Here is a 20,627-nt window from a genome sequence, read left to right on the forward strand (position 1 = left end):
CAAGTTAACACGTAGCCTTTCCTGTGTGGAAACTTTGCTAAAACTTGCTCAGTAACACCTTAGAAGAAGAGTCCGATGTTAAGCCCTTGTTTGGGCATTAATTCTCCTCTCAGACAGCCCATAGCCCAACATTGTCCTCATTAGGGCTCGAATTATCAAATCCAGAGTTCAGTTAAAAACTCTGGGACTAAGGGGGTAAGTGGCCTGAGCCCTGCCACGCTGCCAGAGCTCCTTGGAACAGAGAGAAGGCCTTTCTGGGCCACTGGGGAGACAGAGCGTTACATTACGTTAATGTCCACTGTTGGGCAAGCTGGCCAGCATTAGTGCCAGCTACGATGCTGGGGTGGAGACCATTGCACACATTCTCTTGGTGTGTGACATCCAAAATGAACTACAGGATAAAATTAGTCCCCAGCTGTATTCATTGTCATGGGCACATTCTTACTACCTTTATGAGAGAGTTCCTTCATGACATAGTCACATGTATGGGAATCATGAAAAATAATTGTTAATATATATCCCCCTGGACCTGCTTTTTTCTATATCCAGAACCTAATTCTGTCTGGACCAGTATATATATTACACATATACATTACATATATACATATACATACATGCATGCATACATACACTGATCCAGATGGAATTAGGTACTAGATATGGAAAAAATCACATATGCACACACACATATTCGTAATATCAAAAACATAAAATTCAAAGGAAAAAAGTAAAATCTAGAACAACTGTATTTTAAAAACCATGAATCTTGTTTTTAATTGATTTTACTTTACTTTTGAGAAGTTTCCCTTTTCCTCTTTATATTCTTGATCTTAGCCTCAGTATGCCAAGAAACAAATTCAATTTTTGCAAAAATCCAAGCAAAATTTTCTGATATTGCAAAGAAAAAGGCAAAATTACAGCACAGAAACCTGACAACCAACATTTATTTAAGACACTATTTAAAAGTTAAATCCATTGTCATACCTATGAAAGTTTGTGTTCATGTTCACAGGAAGAATCCAATGTATTCATGGGTTACTTTTTTCTTTAATTTAGACGTTCACTTTAATTTTTAGGTACTCAAAAAAGAATAACACTCTTTATTAATGGTTGTCAAAGTATGACAACATTACAAAATGTCATATCAGGAGGTGGGGATAGTATGTGATTTGATGCTTTGAATATTTGGAAGCATAAATCAAGAATAAGAGGCTGGAGAGAAACACTCACTAACTTCTTATCCTTTGTATTATTAAATTATTCCCTTCCCTTGAATGGCTCAAATGAATTAAACAAGAAAGTTAACTTTTAAAAAAACTTTTAGTAGTACATGAATTACTTTATGATTTTATGGGGATAAATTTTGGAATGAGAAAGGAAATAATTTACAGATTTCAAAAATCATTTATTATTAAGTCCAAGTGGTATATGCAAACAATGAGAAGGGATAAAAAAAAATGTGATTGAGGAAAACATATGAAAATAAGAGAGTGGATTATTCACCTAGGTGAACAAAAACATGATGATTTCAGAAGTAAAATTAGCACTTGATTATTTTTCCCCATTTATTATCCTATTACATATACATGATCATTTGCATATGATCTCTCCCATTGTATGTGCTCCTTGAAGGCAGGAACAGCATTTTTTTTGGCATCTCTACTGCAGATCTTCACAGTATCAAACATATAACGTGGTTAATAAATGCTTTTTGAGATTTTTTTGGTACACATTATAACAGGAGATCGGTGAGGATGGACGTAGGAAGGAGAGATTATAAGTGCTTGATGTTTTTAAAACAAAGTTGAAATTGTAAAATTGAATTCTCTATTTTCAAAAAAACATAAATTTTTGAAGGGCTACTTGTTTCTTCTTCCCTTTTAGAATGCTAACACTGTATTATTATACATCCCCTTCAGTTACTCAAATAAATTTACCTTTTCTGAGTTTATCTTAATTTTTATGTTTATTTTCCAAAATTTCTATTAACTCTTATACTTTTCATAAAAAATGCTTGAAACACCTTTATTTCATTTCATTCAAGGTCTATTTTTTCCACTTTTTCTTTCAAGCATATTCAAGCATATTCTTCATATTGTCCTTCCCGTTCCTCTAGATTTTGTTTCATTTTTTTTTTTATCCTTTGCTTTATTTCTTATAGGTATTCATGTAATCTTTGTGGGAAATCCATTTTTCCTTTCGTTTTCTGCTTAAGTTATTACAGATTTATATACTACTTTCTTCACTCTTAATTTCTGACTTAAGGTTTGTGCCAATACCAGTTTTTACTTGCTCCTGATCTTTTGGTTGAAGTGTTTGACCCTGCTATTTCTTGCTCTGGTTTCCTTGGGTTCTTGCACTGACCTGTTCTTGCTAGAATTTAATCATCAGACATTCCCCTCCTCCTTGTCCTTGATCCTTGAAGTTGATGTGCTGGGTCTTCAGTGCCCTCTGACTTTTCAGAACAGTGCCAGAAATCTCAGATTTCAGCTGTCACTCTTGGGGCCTCCCAAGTTCCCCCTAGTGGATTTCTAACAAAACTGGGGATTTCTGACTTCCTGGGAGTTTCTTAGGAGTTCATCTCTCCTTTCTCCTGAGAGAGTTAGAGTTTAATTTTCCACAGCTACAAGAATCTTTGGGTGATCTCTGGTCACTCTGGTTGGCAATAGACCATTTTGCCTGTACCCAAGCCTTTGCTTACTTTGCTGACAGTCTCCAATTGCCCATGGCTTTTTAACACTGAGAAACAAGGGATAAAAGAAGTGGCTTACTATAGTTTCTCATTGAATTTTTTATTCATTTTTCATGGTGATACAAGTTTTGGGCTTTCACTGGAGAGAATACATGAGAGCTGGGTAGTTTCCCTCAGTGCAGGCTGCCATCTCGGCTGAAAGTCAGCAGTCTGGTGAATTCGACCTCGGCGGTATTTCTTGCATCTGTCATCTCTTGGCTTAAGTAGCTGTTACTAGTTTTGGCTGTCAATGCCTCTTTCATGGACTGAGAACAGCCTCCTCCTTGGCCTTCTTGTCTGGTTCTTTTCCCTGTCTAGTCATCCTCAGTGCTGCTTCCAGAGTGATATTCCTAAAACCCAAATCTGCCATCCTCTTGCTCAGTATTTCTCATGACTCCTCTTACCTGCAGGGTCAAACACTAATCACACTGCTTTGCATTCAAAACTCCCGACAGCCTGATTCCATACTTATGCCTTAATCCCTTTCTTCTGCTCTACACTCGGGCCTGCTTGGTATATGGTGCTCCGTCTCTGCTCTCTGGACCTTTGCCTTGGCCTGAGGGCCAGTAAGATGGGGACCTCATTATCTCCAACTCTCAGTCTCCTCAGATGACTCAAAGCTCAGATCAGGTGCCACATCCTTCCTAAGGCTTTCCTGCTCCCTTATCCTGCTCCATCCCACCTCAGATACTGGTGCTTCCCACGCCCCACCAATTACTGGCTTTTATTTTGTATATATTTTTTCTGTGTACATTTTGTCTCCTTTGAAAAGAAGCCATTTCCTTGGGATGTTCTTCCTAAGAACTAAGTGCAATCCCTGATGCAGACAGTGCTTAGTATATGTCCTATGATTGATTACATGACATCTGTTACTTAGCGTCAGAAAGCACCCATATATGGCTTTTGATACTTTCCAGCTGTGAATCCTGGGCAAAATAAGTTATTCTTTCTGTTCCTCACATTATTCCCTAGGATTTATAAACTAAGTTATAGATAGTTGTGATTTGTTCTTTATGTTCTTGGAAGACAATCCTCTCTATATTATTGTAATAACAAATCCTTTGCTAGAAATTTGACACTATGAATATTGCATAGTGTTGATAGAAGAAGAGAGCTTTTCTTGGGGAATTTTTTTATTGCTTTTTTCTATGTTTGGTACATATTCAAGTGTTCTCAGTAAGAAATATATGCTGTACTTTTTGCTGTTTTTTAGCAGATGCCTATAAAAAATTGTCACTGGCAGCAAAAACATTTAAAAACTTACTTTCTTTGCTTATGTTTTATCTAAACATCATGTCATTTTAATGTTTGTTGAGCTGAATTGAATTATATATTAGTAATGATTTGGACTTGGGTAAAGTTTTCTCTATTTTAAGACTACTTGAAAACATTACTTTTATTTCTTACAGAGATTACGCACAGAAAATAGACTTTTAAAACAGCGCATTGAAACATTAGAAAAAGTAAGTATAGTACTGTTTAATTGGATTTCTGTCACAATTATACATTTGCCGGGGGCGGGGGGGGGGGGGAGAACATTATGTTAAGTGAACATTGCATGGAAAATGTAACATCTGTCCACTAAATTGCAATATTTGCTGCTTAGCTGCTTTAGCTTCTCGCCTTTTTAAATAACTTGACATTAATAAAAAACTAAATCTTGCGTGCTTTCAATATAAAAGTTCAAACTGAACTTTTTTATACAATGTAAATGTTGCTTTATCTAATCAAGTCAACAAAAATTCCTTTTTTATTTTAACATTACCAGTATGTTTTTTCACAAAGTTATCATAATTTTCCAAATATAGTTTAAATCCTTTAGTAATTGATTTACAGATTAGCACTGGCATTTTTGGATAGAAGAAGTTATTGGTCATTGATGGAAATTTTATTGCCTGTTATAGTAGATTTCATTATATTATGAGATTTACACTTTTAGGTCTTAGGAAAGATTTTATTTTCAACTCTGACCTTTTCCCTCTGTCATTACAGTTATATAAACTATTTACTACTGGGCTGAAAACAAATATTTTGATAGGTTGTAGTTAATTTAGTCGTAATCTATTTTAAATTAATTTCTCCTTTCCAATTATATATTTTGATTTTGATATGATAACAAATTTTATGTGTTTGGATATCTTTCCTTTACTCTTTTGATCCCAAAGTAAGCTGGTTTATCATGGTTTTTAATTGACATTTATGTATCATTTTTCATTTCATAATGTATCTCTTCATAATGACCCTATTGTATAGATTGTGCAAGAATCCCTACTTTACAGATGAAGAAATTGAGACTTAGGGAAAGTGACTTTCTCAGTTTGTCAGAGCTTTGGTCTTCTGATTTTCTCTGACTTTTTATATTAAAATGGAAAATGAATAAAATCAACCTAAATTTAATTTCTTTTTAGTAGTCTGTATTTAAAAGCAGAAACTAATAAGTAGTGCTTTTCAGTTTATTGTAGCTTATAAATCTTGTAAATGTGCTATAATCATTTCAGTTAATTCAAATAATTGAAGAAATACATGTAATTTTTATTGTTGGCATTTCTGTGGCTTAAATTTTATTTTACTACAATGTTGTGAAATACTGTATATGGGCAAGACAATATCTTAAAACAAATGTGTTTATATTATTTTATAGATAAAAGCACATGTATATTTATCATTAGAATTATTAAAATTTTTAGTGTTTTTGGCAGTGTGGCTGAGGTATGTGATTATTGTGAAAATGTTACTTTTTATTTTAAAAATATGAATAACTATAATATTGAATGACTTATTCTATAGTTTGAAGTTGATTAATTTTTTAAAGCTTATTTTTTTTTAAATGGCAGTTTTGTATCTTTAATTATATTCCATTAACTGTTCTCTTTTTGGATAGTATAGCAAGAGTGCCAAATTCAGTATTTAAAAACATTGAGGTCAAAGGTAACCTTTCACATATTTATCACATAGAGACAGGTATAGAAATTGTTTTTGGAAGCAGCCATTCTCATGGAAGATGTATTTTAATTTCAGTGAAACTCTAATATTATAGTTGCTTTCAGGAATGATGGATTTGGAATCAGAATTCCACAAAATTCAGCTCTTTCTGTTTTGTATAAAGAACCTTGTCATGAAGTAGTTACAAAAATTGTCATAAGCATCTTTAGTTCTGCAACAGCAGAGTTATCTACACTGCTTTATTTCTAGATTTTGATAAAGAACCAGAGTCTAAGAACATATTTTCTTTATTTGATTTTTGTGGTAAACTATTTCACTTTCATTCTGGACATTCAGTTATGTAACTTTCCTTGCTTTGCCTCTTTGGAAGCTTCTATCCCACAAGCGCCACTGCACTTTGTAAATTCAAATGTGTGCTCAAATTCTGCCTCCTTTCCATCCATGTGACCTGAGCCCTTCAGTGGGCTGTGCAGAGCTGTGGATGAAGAGGGGAGAAGATTAGGGAACCAGATGGAATGAAGAAGGTGGTAATTGGGAAGCTTCAGAAATAGTAATTTCTAAAAAGCTCTTTTCTCTGCATCAGGCAATTTAGGATTAATGTTAATCTGCCAAAAGCAGTTTACTTTCTGTATTTTACCTCAGTCTTGGCATGTTTTTGTCAGAATAATAAAAATTAATAGCTTAAAAATAAATATAAATTCAAATTTCCTAATAGAATTACTTTCTCTGAAGTTCTTTATGAAAAGTAGGTGGAATTTGAGCATAATTTGTCTCTTTCTATTCTCAATTTTATCACTTTATCGCTTTTGTTATATTTCTTTCCCTTATATTCCTCTGAATTTTTCCTTTTATAGGAAAGTGCTTCCTTGGCAGATAGATTGATACAGGTATAGTTCTTGAGCATTTTCTCCAATTTTTCTCCCTATCCCTACAAAAAAAAAAAAAAAAAAGTAATCTAAACATTAGACTTAGAAAATCCTTTTGTAATGCATGCTCATTTACATGCATTTTTAAGGAAATATTTGTAATTCTTCTATCATATGAGCATAAGCCATTTTTGGTAAAATTCTGGTTTACTTTTAGATTTCATTTAACCTTATTTGAAATCCTATTTTAAATATTGCAAATTATAATCTCTGAATCCTGTGAAATTCACTTCTTATATTGGAAATGTTTAATTGATGCATGTGCAGCTAAATAATATTGCATGAACTGAATTTTGCAAGAACAGTTGACTGTCAGTTTAATTTCCCATTTAGTTCTACCCCAAAGGCTCAAGTAGTACTGAGCTGATAGCTATTGGTTACCCAAAACTGTGCTATGCTCTGAGGTTATTTAATATGGCAAAGTAAATAGCTAAACCTCACAAAGGCAGTCTTTCTTGCATCTGTCCTCAATTGCTTTACAAAAAAAATTATGTCCTAAGGGACAAGTGACAAGAGCCCAGGAGGCTGAGGAAAACTACCTCATAAAACGGGAGTTGGCCACCATCAAACAGCAGAGTGATGAGGCCAGTACTAAACTGGAGCAAGCTGAGAATGCCATCAGGGAGCTCCAGGAGCAGCAGCAATGGGTAAGGAGCCTGGGAGCACTTGTCTCAACTTTCTCATTCGCGGTTTTTTCATTTCAGTGTCCATGGCACGATCTCTTGTGCTCTTCGCCTAAGTATTTTGTTCTCCATTCTGAACGGTCTAGGATTGCCCAGGGCCAGGAGTAGCCATTCTCGGCCCTGGTAACGGCTTCCCTGGGGTCCTCTTCCGTTCCACAGCTTCTCAGGGGATACACGGTGCTCTGCCTGGTGGGCTCCTCTTCTTACCGTCCAGATGTCATTTCAGGGAGGTCATTTAGTCCCAAGGGTATTTGGACTAGTTGACTTGGCGTGCTTTGCATCCCAAGTTCAGGCAGTTCCAGCTGGAGCAGAGCAGGGTTACGAAGTGGCAGGAAAAAGCAAGTTTGGCTAAATTCAGAGCCATGCATGATCCCAAAAGGAAGAAGGGAAAAAAATAGAGGAGTGAGAGATAGTGAGGAATCCAGGAGGACTGCTAGATTGTGAGCCTGAGGGACTCAGGAGAGTGTTGACACTCTACTTACAGGGGAAGGAAGAGGTGGAGAGAGCTGAGTTTAAGATATTAACCAGACATCTAATTTGAGAAGTCTCAAGACAGTTGGAGATGCAAGATTAAATTTAGGTCAGAAGAGAAATTAGAGCAGGAAAGGGAGATTGGAGATTCATCTGCATGGAGATGATTTTTAAATTCACAGGAGTTGAAGAGACCACAAAGTGTAGTAGTATAGGACAAGAGAAGGGGGCCCAGGATAGAACCTACTGTGAGAGAGGGTGTGATTTTGATGAAGATCTAGCAAAGGAGATGGAGCAGGAAAGGTTTCTGAGGTAGGCAGTAGTTGATGTTGGAAGGACTAAAAAGTAATGGAAAAATATTTCTCTGTTGAGAAGAATCACCTAAAACATTGGACTTTGATAGAGAAAAAAATACTGGTAATAGACAACTGAAATGACAGGTTTTATTTTTTTCCACCTTTTGCATTTGTGGAAATTATCATTTCGATGAGACACAGGAATGACAGAAAATGCATAATTTGTAGTTAAGAAAAAATAAGTCAGTAATGTTGTATATTGTTAGTAAAGCAAATATGTAATATCTTAACCAAATTAGGACACTAAGCTGCACTTGTGATTAATCAACAATTTATAAGGATGCTGTGTTCAAATTTAGTTTTTCCACATTTCTTTTTAAATGTTGAAATCTAGAAGTTGTTCAGAGAACATCAAAGGCTTGGCAAATGAGACCTCTGAGTAAAGGCTTGTTTAGGCTATTAAAGTTTTAAGGCTACTGTTCAAAATGAGGAGAGGGCAGGAATTAGAGATGATGATTCTTTGCATGTCTGAAGAAGGATATCACTGCTTGAGCTTCAGAAGATATTTCTGAAATGGGGATGGGAGTGTCAGGAATGTGGATTGCTACTCATGGGAAGAGGAAGCTTGCCACCTACATTGAGTTCTTGTCAGGCCAGAATTCCAGCATGGGGAGAACCTGAGGTTCTCACTCAAAATTCTGAGATGTCTAAGCAAAGATTAAGCGGTAATATAACTATCTTCAATATTTTTTGGTCATCAGTAGTTTTTATGAAGAATACAAACAGATATGAAGATGACTTTATATCTACAAAGAACCAGATTTGGAACAGAAAAAATTATATTCAATTTCATTTATAAAGATCAGTTAAATGTAAGGAATAACTTATCAGTTATTGGAATTTATCAATTATTGTTTTACAAATTAACAACAATTAACAATAAAGTAATAAATCAAATAATCCATAAAAGGAAGTCATATTATCAATAGCTTTGGAAATTCTTAAAAGTAATACTATTGTATATTTTAGATTGTCTAAAATTACCGGATAAGGTCACATATTAATAACCTTGAGTTGAAGCCTCTTTTTTTAAATAATTAAGTTAATGGTTTTCATTCCATTTACCATTATATTTACTTTTAAAGAAATGAGTATTGCAATTTTTTTTTTTATTTTAGCTCTCATATCTTATAACTCCTTAGCTAAGATAATTTAGGTGACTATTTAGTCATTTAGTTTGAAATGGGAAAATCATCATTTTTTTTTTTTTAAGTAAAGTCAATGAGTTAGTCTTTTAGTCAATCAACCAGCATTACTTGTTACAGCTGACTATGTAACAGTCTCTCTATTGAAAGCTGAGGATAAAAAAGAAAGGCAAAAGCAGTCCCTATCTTTGAGGAGTTTATATTCTAGTGGGAGAGCCAACATACAAAAATGAGCTACATACAAAATTTACAGAGTAGAGGATAGCAATCTTCTTCAGAAAGTGGGTTTGGGGCTGAGCTGTGAAGGAGCCAAGAAAGCTCAAGCCAATGAATATTGTCTAGCCCACGACACTTGCTTTGCTTTTGGGTAGATTTGTAGACTGATCTGTTTTGTTTATAATCATGTGGCCTAAAAGGAGATTAGACTTCTTCCCTTAGCTTTTTTAATTAGAAAAATAATTTTTATATTCATCTGCAGGTTAAATGATGCAAATACATTTTGATACCTTCTCTTAATCTGTAACTAGTTCATTGAAATATAAATTATATTAATAAAAATTTTTAGTTCACATTGCCTTTTTTTTTTTTTTTTTTTTTTTTTTTTTTTCAGTTTAGTACAACAAATATTTTTTTTCTATTCACTGTTACTCTAAAAGCTATTTTAAATTCCCAGGATAAAATATTGTTATATGTCTTAATTTTTAAAATAAGATTTTAAAATAAGATATTCTAAGAAAGATTAGGAAAGAATTGTATTAACATGTCCATCTGTCACTTTTGTTTACAGATTGCTCCAATTCATTCATTGTGGGGAGTAGAAAGTGATTTACCCACAGCTTTTTAGGGATGCGTCCATTGTATGTTCAGAAGTGCTGCTTTTTTTAATTCCCCTGTATGTAATAACAGGTAGTGTTACCTCCTGTTAGGATAAAATGAAGTAATATTTGTAAAGCGCTTTGTAAAACTTAAAATTCTACGTAAATGCTAGCTAGTGATGTTTGAACCTAGGCCTTCTTGACTTTGAGTGTGACACCTTAGGGCCAATAGGTGGTGCCATAGTGCCGAGAGCCTGAAGCCTGGAGACAGGAAGACTCAGCTTCCCAGCTCTGCCCGGGCTTCAAATACTTAGTAGCAATAGGACCCTGACAAGTCATTTCACCCATTTGCCTCCGTTTCCTCATCTGTAAAGTGAAGGAAATGAAAAAACCTCTCCGAGATCTCTGCCAGGAAAACTTCAGATGGGTTCAGGAAGGGTCCTGTGTTCCACAGGAACACAACTGTACCACAGACACTGTGGAGAACCAGACTATCCGTGTCAGAAACATTGCCTTTCAAATATTTTGTTTTATATTTTTGAGTATGATAATGTTGGAGATTCCAGATATCACATGAGCATTTTAACAAAGTGTTCAGGACATCAGCTTTTCAGTTTGCTGAATATACTTTGCTTTTTGCAGCATCTTCTCAGGCCCCAACCTCCATATTGGAAAATTTCTCCAAGCCACGAATGGGATATGTGTTTTTGGGTTGAATATATTCCTGTATTGCTACTATTTCATCTGGAAAGTTGGGTGATATCTGTCTTTCTAAAATTGTCCACATCTTTATGATAATCTAGAGATTTAAAACATTTGTTTCCCATGTAACAAGATTTTTTAAAAATCACTTATTTTAAGCACATTGCTAAGATAGAATTCTAAATCAAGCTATTCCCTTTTTTCTCCTTCAGATCTCACCAGTTGGTTAATCTCATTCTCCATGCTAATCCTCATTTTGTTTTGGGCAGAAGGTGAACTTGATCTCTAAGGTCTCTTTCTGTTCTTCGGTGGTTTGGTTCAGTCTTCAATTCCTGGCAGTTCTGGAAAAACACACATTGTTACTTATAAATGTCATCAGGTTGTCTTTCTGGTGACTGAAATGGCCATGTAACATTGAAGAGGAGGAAGAAGAGGCTTTCTAACATCTTTAAACTTCTCTGACTGTGTTAGAGTTTGAAGAATGATTTTATTCTCTATTTCACTAAGGCAGAGTATTGTCAAAAAGAGAGGCTACCTATCCAATAAAAGAATTTTGTCAGTTCAATAATAGTAAACATTTATTAAATGCCTCCTATACATGCCAGGCACTGTGCTTAGAACTGGGGGTTTGAATTTTAAAGGAGGAGGTTGAAGAGGTGAGGGAGGGGGAGAGGAGACTACTGATGGAAGGAAGCTGGAAGGGGAGAGGGTGGTACCAGAGGAAGAGGACTGGTCTAGGAGAAGCCTCGAGTGCATGGAGCTGAAACCCAGCAGGGCAGCTGGTGTAAAATAAAGAAAAGGAAATGCTGAGCCTCATTTTATAAAGGAAGGCTTTGGGAAGGGTTTGTAGCTCTACCCTCCAGCTCTCAGCTGTTGAGGGACTGGGGAGGTGACCTGGGGAAGTCAGTACCAAAGCTGAAACAATCTTCATTGGTGAAGTGATTTTTGCTGATGAGCTTTTTTCCTGGAGGAGGCCTGGTGTTCATGGAGAGGAAGCATAGCAGAGTGAAAAATGAAAAATAGGAAATTTCGAGTCCTGTATTAAGGGAGGAGGTGGGGACAGTTTTTAGCTTCTTCCAGTTCTCCAATCAGAGGGGAGAAGCAATTGGGATATGCCTTTACATATATTGAAATGGAATATTTGCTTTGTATCTTGTAGGATTGTTTTTGAGGAATGATAATAGACGTAAAAACCATAAGATAGAACTATCCCGTAATTGTCCTTTCTATAATATGCTTATTATATTTAAACTTAATTTATAATTTGAAAAACTTGAAAATTAACAAATAGTATCTGCTTCTTTCCCATGGATAGGTTTTTCTTTTTTAAGCTTTTTATTTTCAAAACATAGGCATGGATGATTTTTCAACATTGACCCTTGCATAGCCTTGTGTTTCAGATTTTCCCTTCCTTTCCCCCACTCCCTCCCCTAGATGGCAAGCAATCCAATATATGTTATACATGTTAAAATATATGCTAAATCCAATATGTGTAAACCTATTTATACAATTGTCTTGTTGCACAAAAAAAATCAGATCAAAAAGGAAAGAAAATGAATTAGACAACAAAATGTAAGCAAACAACATCAAAAAGAGTGAGAATGTTATCTTGTGATACATATTAATTTCTCAGTCTTCTCTCTGGATGTAGATGGCTCTCTTCCATAGACAGGTTTAATTGTTTTGGTTTTACCTATTTCCCTTGGTAACTAATTATTGACCAAGTTTGCTAATGATTAAAAAACAAAGCAGTGACCCATTGGTTCTATTTAATGTTGCTTTGTAAGATCAAGCTCTCTTATATTTATACCTTATAGAGAAATAAAGTTTAACCTGGAATGAGTAAACCACTATTCATTGTGTTTTTTTAATGTCAGCATTTCAGCCAATATTTATTAAAGACCTAGACATTATCAAGAACATTCATGGCTAGAAAAGGAAATTTCATGGTGAGGGTAACGGCTGGAGTCTATTTAGGATGCAGGACCAAGGTGATAATCATTGGCTTCCTACATGTTGGTAAATTTTAGGTTTAAGAAAAGACCAAAATAAACATTAGGTAAAATAAGAACATGTGGAGCGGTTGTAATCTACATTGATGGGGAAGAGTATTGACATTGATGAAAGTATAAATCTATCAAAGTGTTAGTACTACAGATGTTCCTCAGAGATAGTGTGGATTCTCTTCCAGATTAGTGTAATAAAGTGAATTGTATCACAATAAATCAAAAGTTTCTTGGTTTCTCAGTACATATAAAAGTATTAAATTTGCACTATATTGTATATTAAGTGTGCAGTAGTTTCATATCTGGAAAAAAATGTATGTGCCTTCATTAAAAAATACTTTATTGCTTTTAAAAAATGCTAGCTGTCATCTGAGCCTTCATTAAATTGTTATCATTTTGCTGGTGGAAGGTCTTGAAGCCTTGGTGTTAATGGCTACTGACTGATCAGGGCAGTGATTGCTCAAGGTTGGATTGACTGTGGCAATTTCTTAAAATAATATAGCAGTGAAGTTTGCCAGAATATTTAAGCTATTGCATTGTCCCTTATCATTAATTGAGCTAATTTTAATATTTTTGTGTCTTAGAGAGGTGAGAGGTCCAAGGTCAAGATTAGGAACTAAGACAAGGAATGACCAGTCAACTGAGCAATCAAAACATACCCAACATTTATCAGTTAGGGTCACCATTTTAGAAGATCATGGTTTGCAGTACTCCAAAACAGTTACACTAGTAACATCACAGATCACCATAACAGATATAATAATAAGAAAAAAGTTTGAGAGATTGTGAGAATTGCTCAAATGTGACAGAGACATTTGTGAACACATGCTCTTGGGAAAATGGCATATAGGATTATATATAGGATTGCCACAAATCTTCAAGTGGTAAAAAATATCTGCAAAACACAATAAAAACAAGTATGCCTATATATATATGTAAAATTGCTATTCAGTGAAGAAGTGGACCTTAATTTTCAAGGAATTAGTCAGTATGGTAGAAGAGAGAGAACACGTACCCAAATCAGTACTTAAAAGAGATATACTGGGATCATTTATAATGTGGAGGAAAGAAAGAAAGCTTCATAGCAAAATAAATTAGGGGACAGGTAGGTGGCACAGTGGATAGAGCACCAGCCCTGAAGTCAGGAGGACCTGAGTTCAAATTTGGTCTCAGACACTTAACACTTCCTGGCTATGTGACCCTGGGCAAGTCGCTTAACTCCAACTGCCCCAGGAAACAAACAGACCAAAAAACCAATTAGCCTGGGTAGCAGGATTAATAGAATTTTAACTAGTTGAGAATGGGAAGATAAAAAGGTATTTGGTCTTAAGGGAATCAGGGCATTTCAGATGTAAGATGCAGGATGGGTAAAGGGACAGTTATAAATGCAAGGGATTTGTCAGTGCAATTATGCAGAAGAGAAATGATAAAGAGGTAAGGTTAAAAAAAGGGAAATAAGGGCCAGTTTGTAGAAGGCCCTGAAGCCCAGATTCTTTTTCTCATGTACTTTGGCCACTTACTTCATCATGCTTATGGCAACCTCGTAGTTTATATAACTAGTTCTGTAAGTTACACATTTGAATTAATAAACTATTATTCTAAGAAATGTGTAGTAGACTACAGCTTTGTTGTCATGTAGGTGAAATGTTTTAGGTGACTTTTTTCATAGTTTGGCTCTAGGTACAGTATTCTGATGCTCCAATTTTTGCTTTTTAAAAAAATATACCATTAATGCTTAGAACGTGGTATTAAATGTTTTTCACATTCATTCAGCAAAAATTTATGCCATTTCTTTTTGAAAGAAACGTTTGGTAAGTTTAGTTTTGATTATTGGAGAAATTGTGCAATAGATTACTAATGGAGTAACTTATGAATATTGGAAAAGGAAGTGGTGATCATTTGAAGCCAGTAGGGCCTTGGTAAGAATAAGTGCCATTAATTCCGTCTCCTTTTTTTGATGCAATTATGAGACTGGAAGAGAGAAGAGTGCTGCAGATTCTATTCATCTGAATTTCACAAGGCATTTGGTAGTCTCTGAGATTATTATAGATAAGCTGGAGAGCTGTCAACTTGATATTAGTGCAGTTAGATTATTTTTAAAACTGATTGAATGCTGGGAGCTAAATGGTTAAGAATGGCCAGGGAGATGAAGGATTTGGAAAACAGCTGGGGATGATTTGTCTGGGGAGGAAAAAAACTTAGGAAAGCATCATCTAAGTATTCCAATAGATGTCATGGAGGAAATTAAATCCATCTAATTCAGCATCTCCAGGAACAGAAACAACTCCCTGCAATATAATAAAATGAAAATGCTTATGTAGTCTAATACTTATAGTATTTATATAGTACTTGAAGGTTTGTAAAGCGCAGTATAAATATATCCTTAATTGATCTTCATAACAATTGTGGGAGGTAGGTTATTGTCTACATTTTACAGATGGGGAAACTGAGGCAAGCAACTGTTGAATGACTTGCCCAGGGTCACATAGCTAGTGTCTGAAGCTGTACCAAATCTTTCTGACTTTAGGTCCAGTGCTTTATTTACTGCATCACTCAGTGGCCCCTGTTGCTAATTACTGGTTTTGCTAATGTATGAACATTGGACATGGTGGTGTTTGCTCATTAACTTCAGGAGCCACATACATCTTAGCTGGCCTTTCTACTTTGAGAAAACTCTAGTCTTCTGTATAACTGCAAGCTGGTTCTTAATCCATAAATCATATTATATAACGAGCTGATCAGGTGTCAGAAGAAAATCAGCAACTATTTCATCATACAGAAAAAGCAGCAATAAGCAAATTTCAAAATCCTTAATATTCCTTAATTTGTAATTCAGATCGTCGCTTTATCCACTGGAATTTACTGAAGTATTCATTTTGCATGTCTATCCACATTCACAGAGTCATATATAAGAAAGCACAGACCATTCGTCTGACCAAGTTAGTGCAGACATTCAGACGAAGAAAAGCCATTCATAGACTTAGGTGCATGTTCAGCACTGCGCAGTCAGACTTGGAATGTTCATTTGTCCATTTCCTTGATCCATGCTAGATTCTTTCATCTTTCTCTGGGTTTGGTTTAGCTAACTCTGGCCTTCCCTCCTCACTGTCATAATCCTAGAGTTGAGGAATCACTGGCTTTGTATTCTTTTTCTTTGTGTTCTCCTTGTTTCCATATTAAACTGTTTTTGTGGGTTAACAAGCTGAAAGGTCAGAGCTCAGAACTTCATCTCAGCCCTACTGGTCCTCCTTGCACTGCTCGCAGCACCCCTAGCTCACAGAGTCCTTAACCTAGGCTTTGTGAACTCTTAAAAAATAAATTATATTTTAGTGTAACTAATTTCCTTTGTAATCTCATGTTTTTTTTCCTTACTAATTTAAAAATGTGATTTTTGAAACAGCTTCCTCTGCCTTTCAGAGGGGTCCATGGCAGGCACAAAAAAGGTCCAAAACAGCAATAGCCCTTTCAAAGGCCCTTGGTCATTCCATGGACCTCTGTTTGCACTCCAAATTTTCTTGTTTCCCTGCAGCTCTAGTGAGAGCCTTACCAAACCCAAAATTTCTATATATTTCATAGGTTTTCCTTTGCCAGCTCACCTCTCAGAATAGGGCTCAATAGATGTTAGAGTTGCTTACTTACAGAGGATCAGTACTAGCGTTGCCCCAACATGGAATCTGTGTTATTGGCCCACTTGACTCCTCTTCTCTAGAAGAACTTGTAGTAAGTGAGGAAACTGGAGTCTTTTCCTGGAGATTCCATCCACCTTAGTACATTGAATTTATAAAGTTCTGGATCTCAAGAAACTGAAACACTTTTTTATCTTCTATTGCTAACCAATAGGTTTATTGATAATATACAAACCACCAGTTACGCATGAGCTCCTACACATGCAAGGTACACTAGGATGTGTGCACTGCATATTTTAGAGTTCTAGCCACCTCTTCTTTATAAATGGAATTTATCTGAAGAGATCCTTGTGGATGCATGGGGAACTCACCAACCAGATTTTTAAAAAAATGTCCAGAAGATGGAAGCAAAGTCAGGTGACAGGTGAACAGAAGGCTGTGGCAATCCATGTCAAACTGTTGTTAGGGATGGTAAGCCCCAGATGAGCTGAGGCTAACTAAGGAAGCCAAGGACAGACAAAAGGATGCTGTTAGCTTTCTTGGGAGGAGGAGGAAAATTAGGAATAGAGAAGTAATGTTTGGACTAGTGGAACGGGAAGGGGGCTGAGTGACTCACTTCTCATTTTATGTGTGTGGTCTACATGGAATAATATCCTTTACACTGCACAGAACAGAAAGGATAAAAGGGAAGTTTGTACTTTAACCTGTGACCTTTGAAAGGTCATAGAAAATGATAAAGGTACAATGAGATTGGAGGACAAACATCTGGATTTTTAAAAAAAATGTAGAGAAGGAAATTGTCTATAAGCTCCAAGCCAGTGAACTTGACTTGGATTCCTTGGAAAATTCTAGTATATTTTATCAAATAAACATTTAGAAAGAAAAGTAGACTAAGAATGGCCATTAAATATTCAGTGTTAATAGGGCAGGAGTATCTAGCAAAATGCCCTAGGGATCTGTGCTTAGCTCCATATTGTTTTACTTTTTGTTATCAGTAACTTGGATAAAGGTATCCTTGGGATGCTCCTTTGCAGTTGATACAAAAGTGGGAGGGAAAACTTAAGGATGAGGGAATCAGTATATAAGAGGACTTGGCAAGCTAGTGTGCTGAGCTGAATCTAACAAAGTGAAACTCTAATGTAAAAAATATATGTGTGTATATATATTATATACATATATATATAGTGCTTTACAAATATGAGATAAGGGAGGCATGAATAAATACAGTTCTGAAAAGGACCTGAAGATAATTTAGAGCTAGATAAAAAGAGCTGAGAATCATCAGTGTAGAGATAATTGAATCCATAGGAGCTCGTGAAATCAGAAAGTAAAATAGCTTAGAAGGAGAAGAGAAGAGGACCCTGGACAGAGCCTTGGAAGATCCCCACTAACAAAGCATGATATGGATGGAAGATCTCACAAAGAAGAACAAGAAGGAAAGTCAGGAGCAGAAAATCTAAATAAAGGAAAATGTTGAGGGTGGAAGAAGATAATCGACAGTGTCTAAAGTTTCAGGAAAGTCAAGGATGAAGATTGAGAAAAAAGCCATTAGATTTAGCAGTTAATTTGGTAACTTTGAAGAGACCAGATTCACTTGAGTTTGGAAACCAGGCTATAAAAAAGAAAGATTGAGAGGAAAAGAAGCAGAATCTACTTTCTTGAGTTTAGCCACAAAAGAGAAGGAAACAGAGGATCAAGGTGGATCAATCAGAGTGTTTGAGCCTGGAAAAAATGTGGGCAGTGGAGAAGCTGCCTTTAGATGGAGACTTTTAAGATATATGAGAAAATGGGGATTGTAGAAAGAGTAATCCACTGAAGAAAACTGCATTGAAAGGGAATCACTTATACATTTAAATGGATTGTCCTTGTCCAGGAGAAAGACTACTCTGATTTTTTTCAGTGAGATATGAGAACAAGCCTCTTAGTAGAGTGGGAAGTTTGAGGAGGATTCAGAAGGTTTGGAAGGATCACTGTGTAGGGTAGGATAATGAGTTAATTAGGGAAGTGAGAACAGTGTGCTAGCAATGAGGTTACCCAATGTAAATTTGTGCCAGATCTAATTTCATGATTTTGTTGAGCTTCATTCAAAAAGGAAAAAGTAATAAGAAAAAGAAGTCAAGGGACCTAAGTTGCTGGGAAGTGTGTGTGTGTGTGTGTGTGTGTGTGTGTGTGTGTGTGTGTGTGTGATGAATAAAGGGAATTAGTGCCAACAGCTAAGGGGGTGGAATGAGGGGGTAAAGCTTTCTGTGGGGATGGGATGCCAAGCAGCCCTGGGGGACACTGAGCAAAAGCATAAAAATGGGGCCTCCCAGCAAGGAGGCCAGCTTGTAATACAGACTATATGGAGAATTTTAGGATTGCAATATTATCTAGTAAACTTAGAAAGTTGGGCTTTGAGAAAATGCTATGCTGAGGAATTTGTTTTTTATCCTAAAAGTAATATAGAGCCACCAAAAGTACTTGGACAGAGTTGTGACATAGGCAGACTTGTGCTGTAGAAAGACCATCTTAACAGTTCATGAATGGATAGATTGGAAAGGAGATTCATTGGAAGGGACTAAAAGCAAGGATTTCAATATGGAGAATAATGAAAAATATTAATACATTGTAATAATGTAAGTGAAAAGTGAGGTGATTTTGAACATGAATTCCATTTTAGAAATATTTAGTTTGAGATGCTTATGGGAAGATTCATTGAAGGGGGAAAGATATGTATGGATGAGAGAGAAGAGGGTGAGGGAAGGGAAAGAGAAAAAGAGACAAAAGGATAGAGGGAGAGAAAGAGAGGTCTGTGTAGAGATAATTGAATCTGTGGTAAGTGATGAGAAATCACCAAGAGAGAAGATGTAGAAAGAAAAGTCTCCAGGTCAGATCCTTGAAGAATACTACAATTAGGGGGCAGAGAATAGATAAGCATCCCAGTAAAAAATTAATGTTAATATTTTCATTGTTTTCTGATGAAGCAGGGAAGTGATACATTTTTATATAGAATTCTTACCCAAAATACTGAATTTGAAAGTTATTAAGCATAAATGATGAATAACACATTTCCCAATTATATGGTACAACTGATAATGGTAATAAAAATTTGAATGCACAACATTAATATAGGCGTTTCTTAGTTGATTAACATGTTTCCATTGAAATGCCAATGTCATTGAGTTTTTGAGAGACAGTTTTTATTCCATTCCAAAGAGCCCTTGAGTCTGTATATATTGCAGATGTGCACATCCATCACTACCACAAAGAAATTAATAATACTCAATGCTGGTAGTGAATGAATATAAAATATGGAAATTTTAAAAGTGAAGTTTCAACTGTTTATAGAATAATTTGGAGGTAAAATTTTACTAGTGCTTTGCAAATGAGACTTGAGGCATGTTTATCAAGGCTATTTGAGCTTTTAATGCTGGTAAAATTCTTCAGTACAATTATAACATATGCATTGCATCATTTTTTAAAAAATGCTCCGATTAATGGGACTATTTTTTTAGTAGAATACTTAATTGGTTTTTAAAGGTAAGTAATTAGCTCACTCCATTTTAATGTTCTTGTACTTCCTTAAAAGAGTCATAAGAAAGTCTATATTGAATGATTTGTGATGCATAGCATTTCCCACAGACACACATTTGTTCACATTAAAATCACATCTTTATTAGAAATAAAAATGTACTATTGTGTTAAATCATATTGCGATCCAGCTCATCATTAAAGGTTTCATATTTAATATTTTTAATGCTACATGTTGATAATTACTTAATAATGAATTCCATAAGAATGTTTTGAAATTAAAGAACTATTATCCTTTCCACCTGCTAGTCTTTAAGCTGCAAAATTAGTAAATGCTATAGTCATAGTGACTAAATTATTCAAGTTGATTTTTTTATAACAGCTAGTCAGATCTCTTCTGCATTGTAATTGTGGTACTTGTTTGATATTCATTGTGTAAAAAGGCTTGTGTCATAATGAATAGAGCAGTGGGTAATGGGGAAAGGAAGTAGAATCTTTGAGGTTTCAATTCCTACTTCCAGATTTTTATGGCAACATCAGCATTTTCTTTTTCTAGAAGCTGTTTTTGCCCTCTTTGGAAATCTTGATTTTCATGGATAAACACATTTTAGTTGTTCAGGAATTCCAAATGGTTCAAATGATTTTATGGTGATTTTTTTCTTATTTATGTTTTGTTATAGTTTAGTTTTAAGTAGAATTGTAGTAATCAATCT

At 35.3% G+C, this 20,627-nt stretch overlaps 1 protein-coding gene across 1 annotated transcript in view; it reads left to right on the forward strand.

Annotated features, from left to right (window-relative positions):
• The window catches only part of EVI5 (ecotropic viral integration site 5), a 214,395-nt gene that overhangs the window by 114,648 nt on the left and 79,120 nt on the right, over window positions 1-20,627 (forward strand). The window contains 3 exon segments of the mRNA XM_051999991.1: window positions 4,141-4,194; window positions 6,529-6,561; window positions 7,101-7,247. Coding sequence (XP_051855951.1) covers window positions 4,141-4,194; window positions 6,529-6,561; window positions 7,101-7,247 — 234 coding nt within the window.

This window comes from Antechinus flavipes, chromosome 4 (genome assembly GCF_016432865.1).
Source record: "Antechinus flavipes isolate AdamAnt ecotype Samford, QLD, Australia chromosome 4, AdamAnt_v2, whole genome shotgun sequence".
NCBI classification, from domain to species: domain Eukaryota; kingdom Metazoa; phylum Chordata; class Mammalia; order Dasyuromorphia; family Dasyuridae; genus Antechinus; species Antechinus flavipes.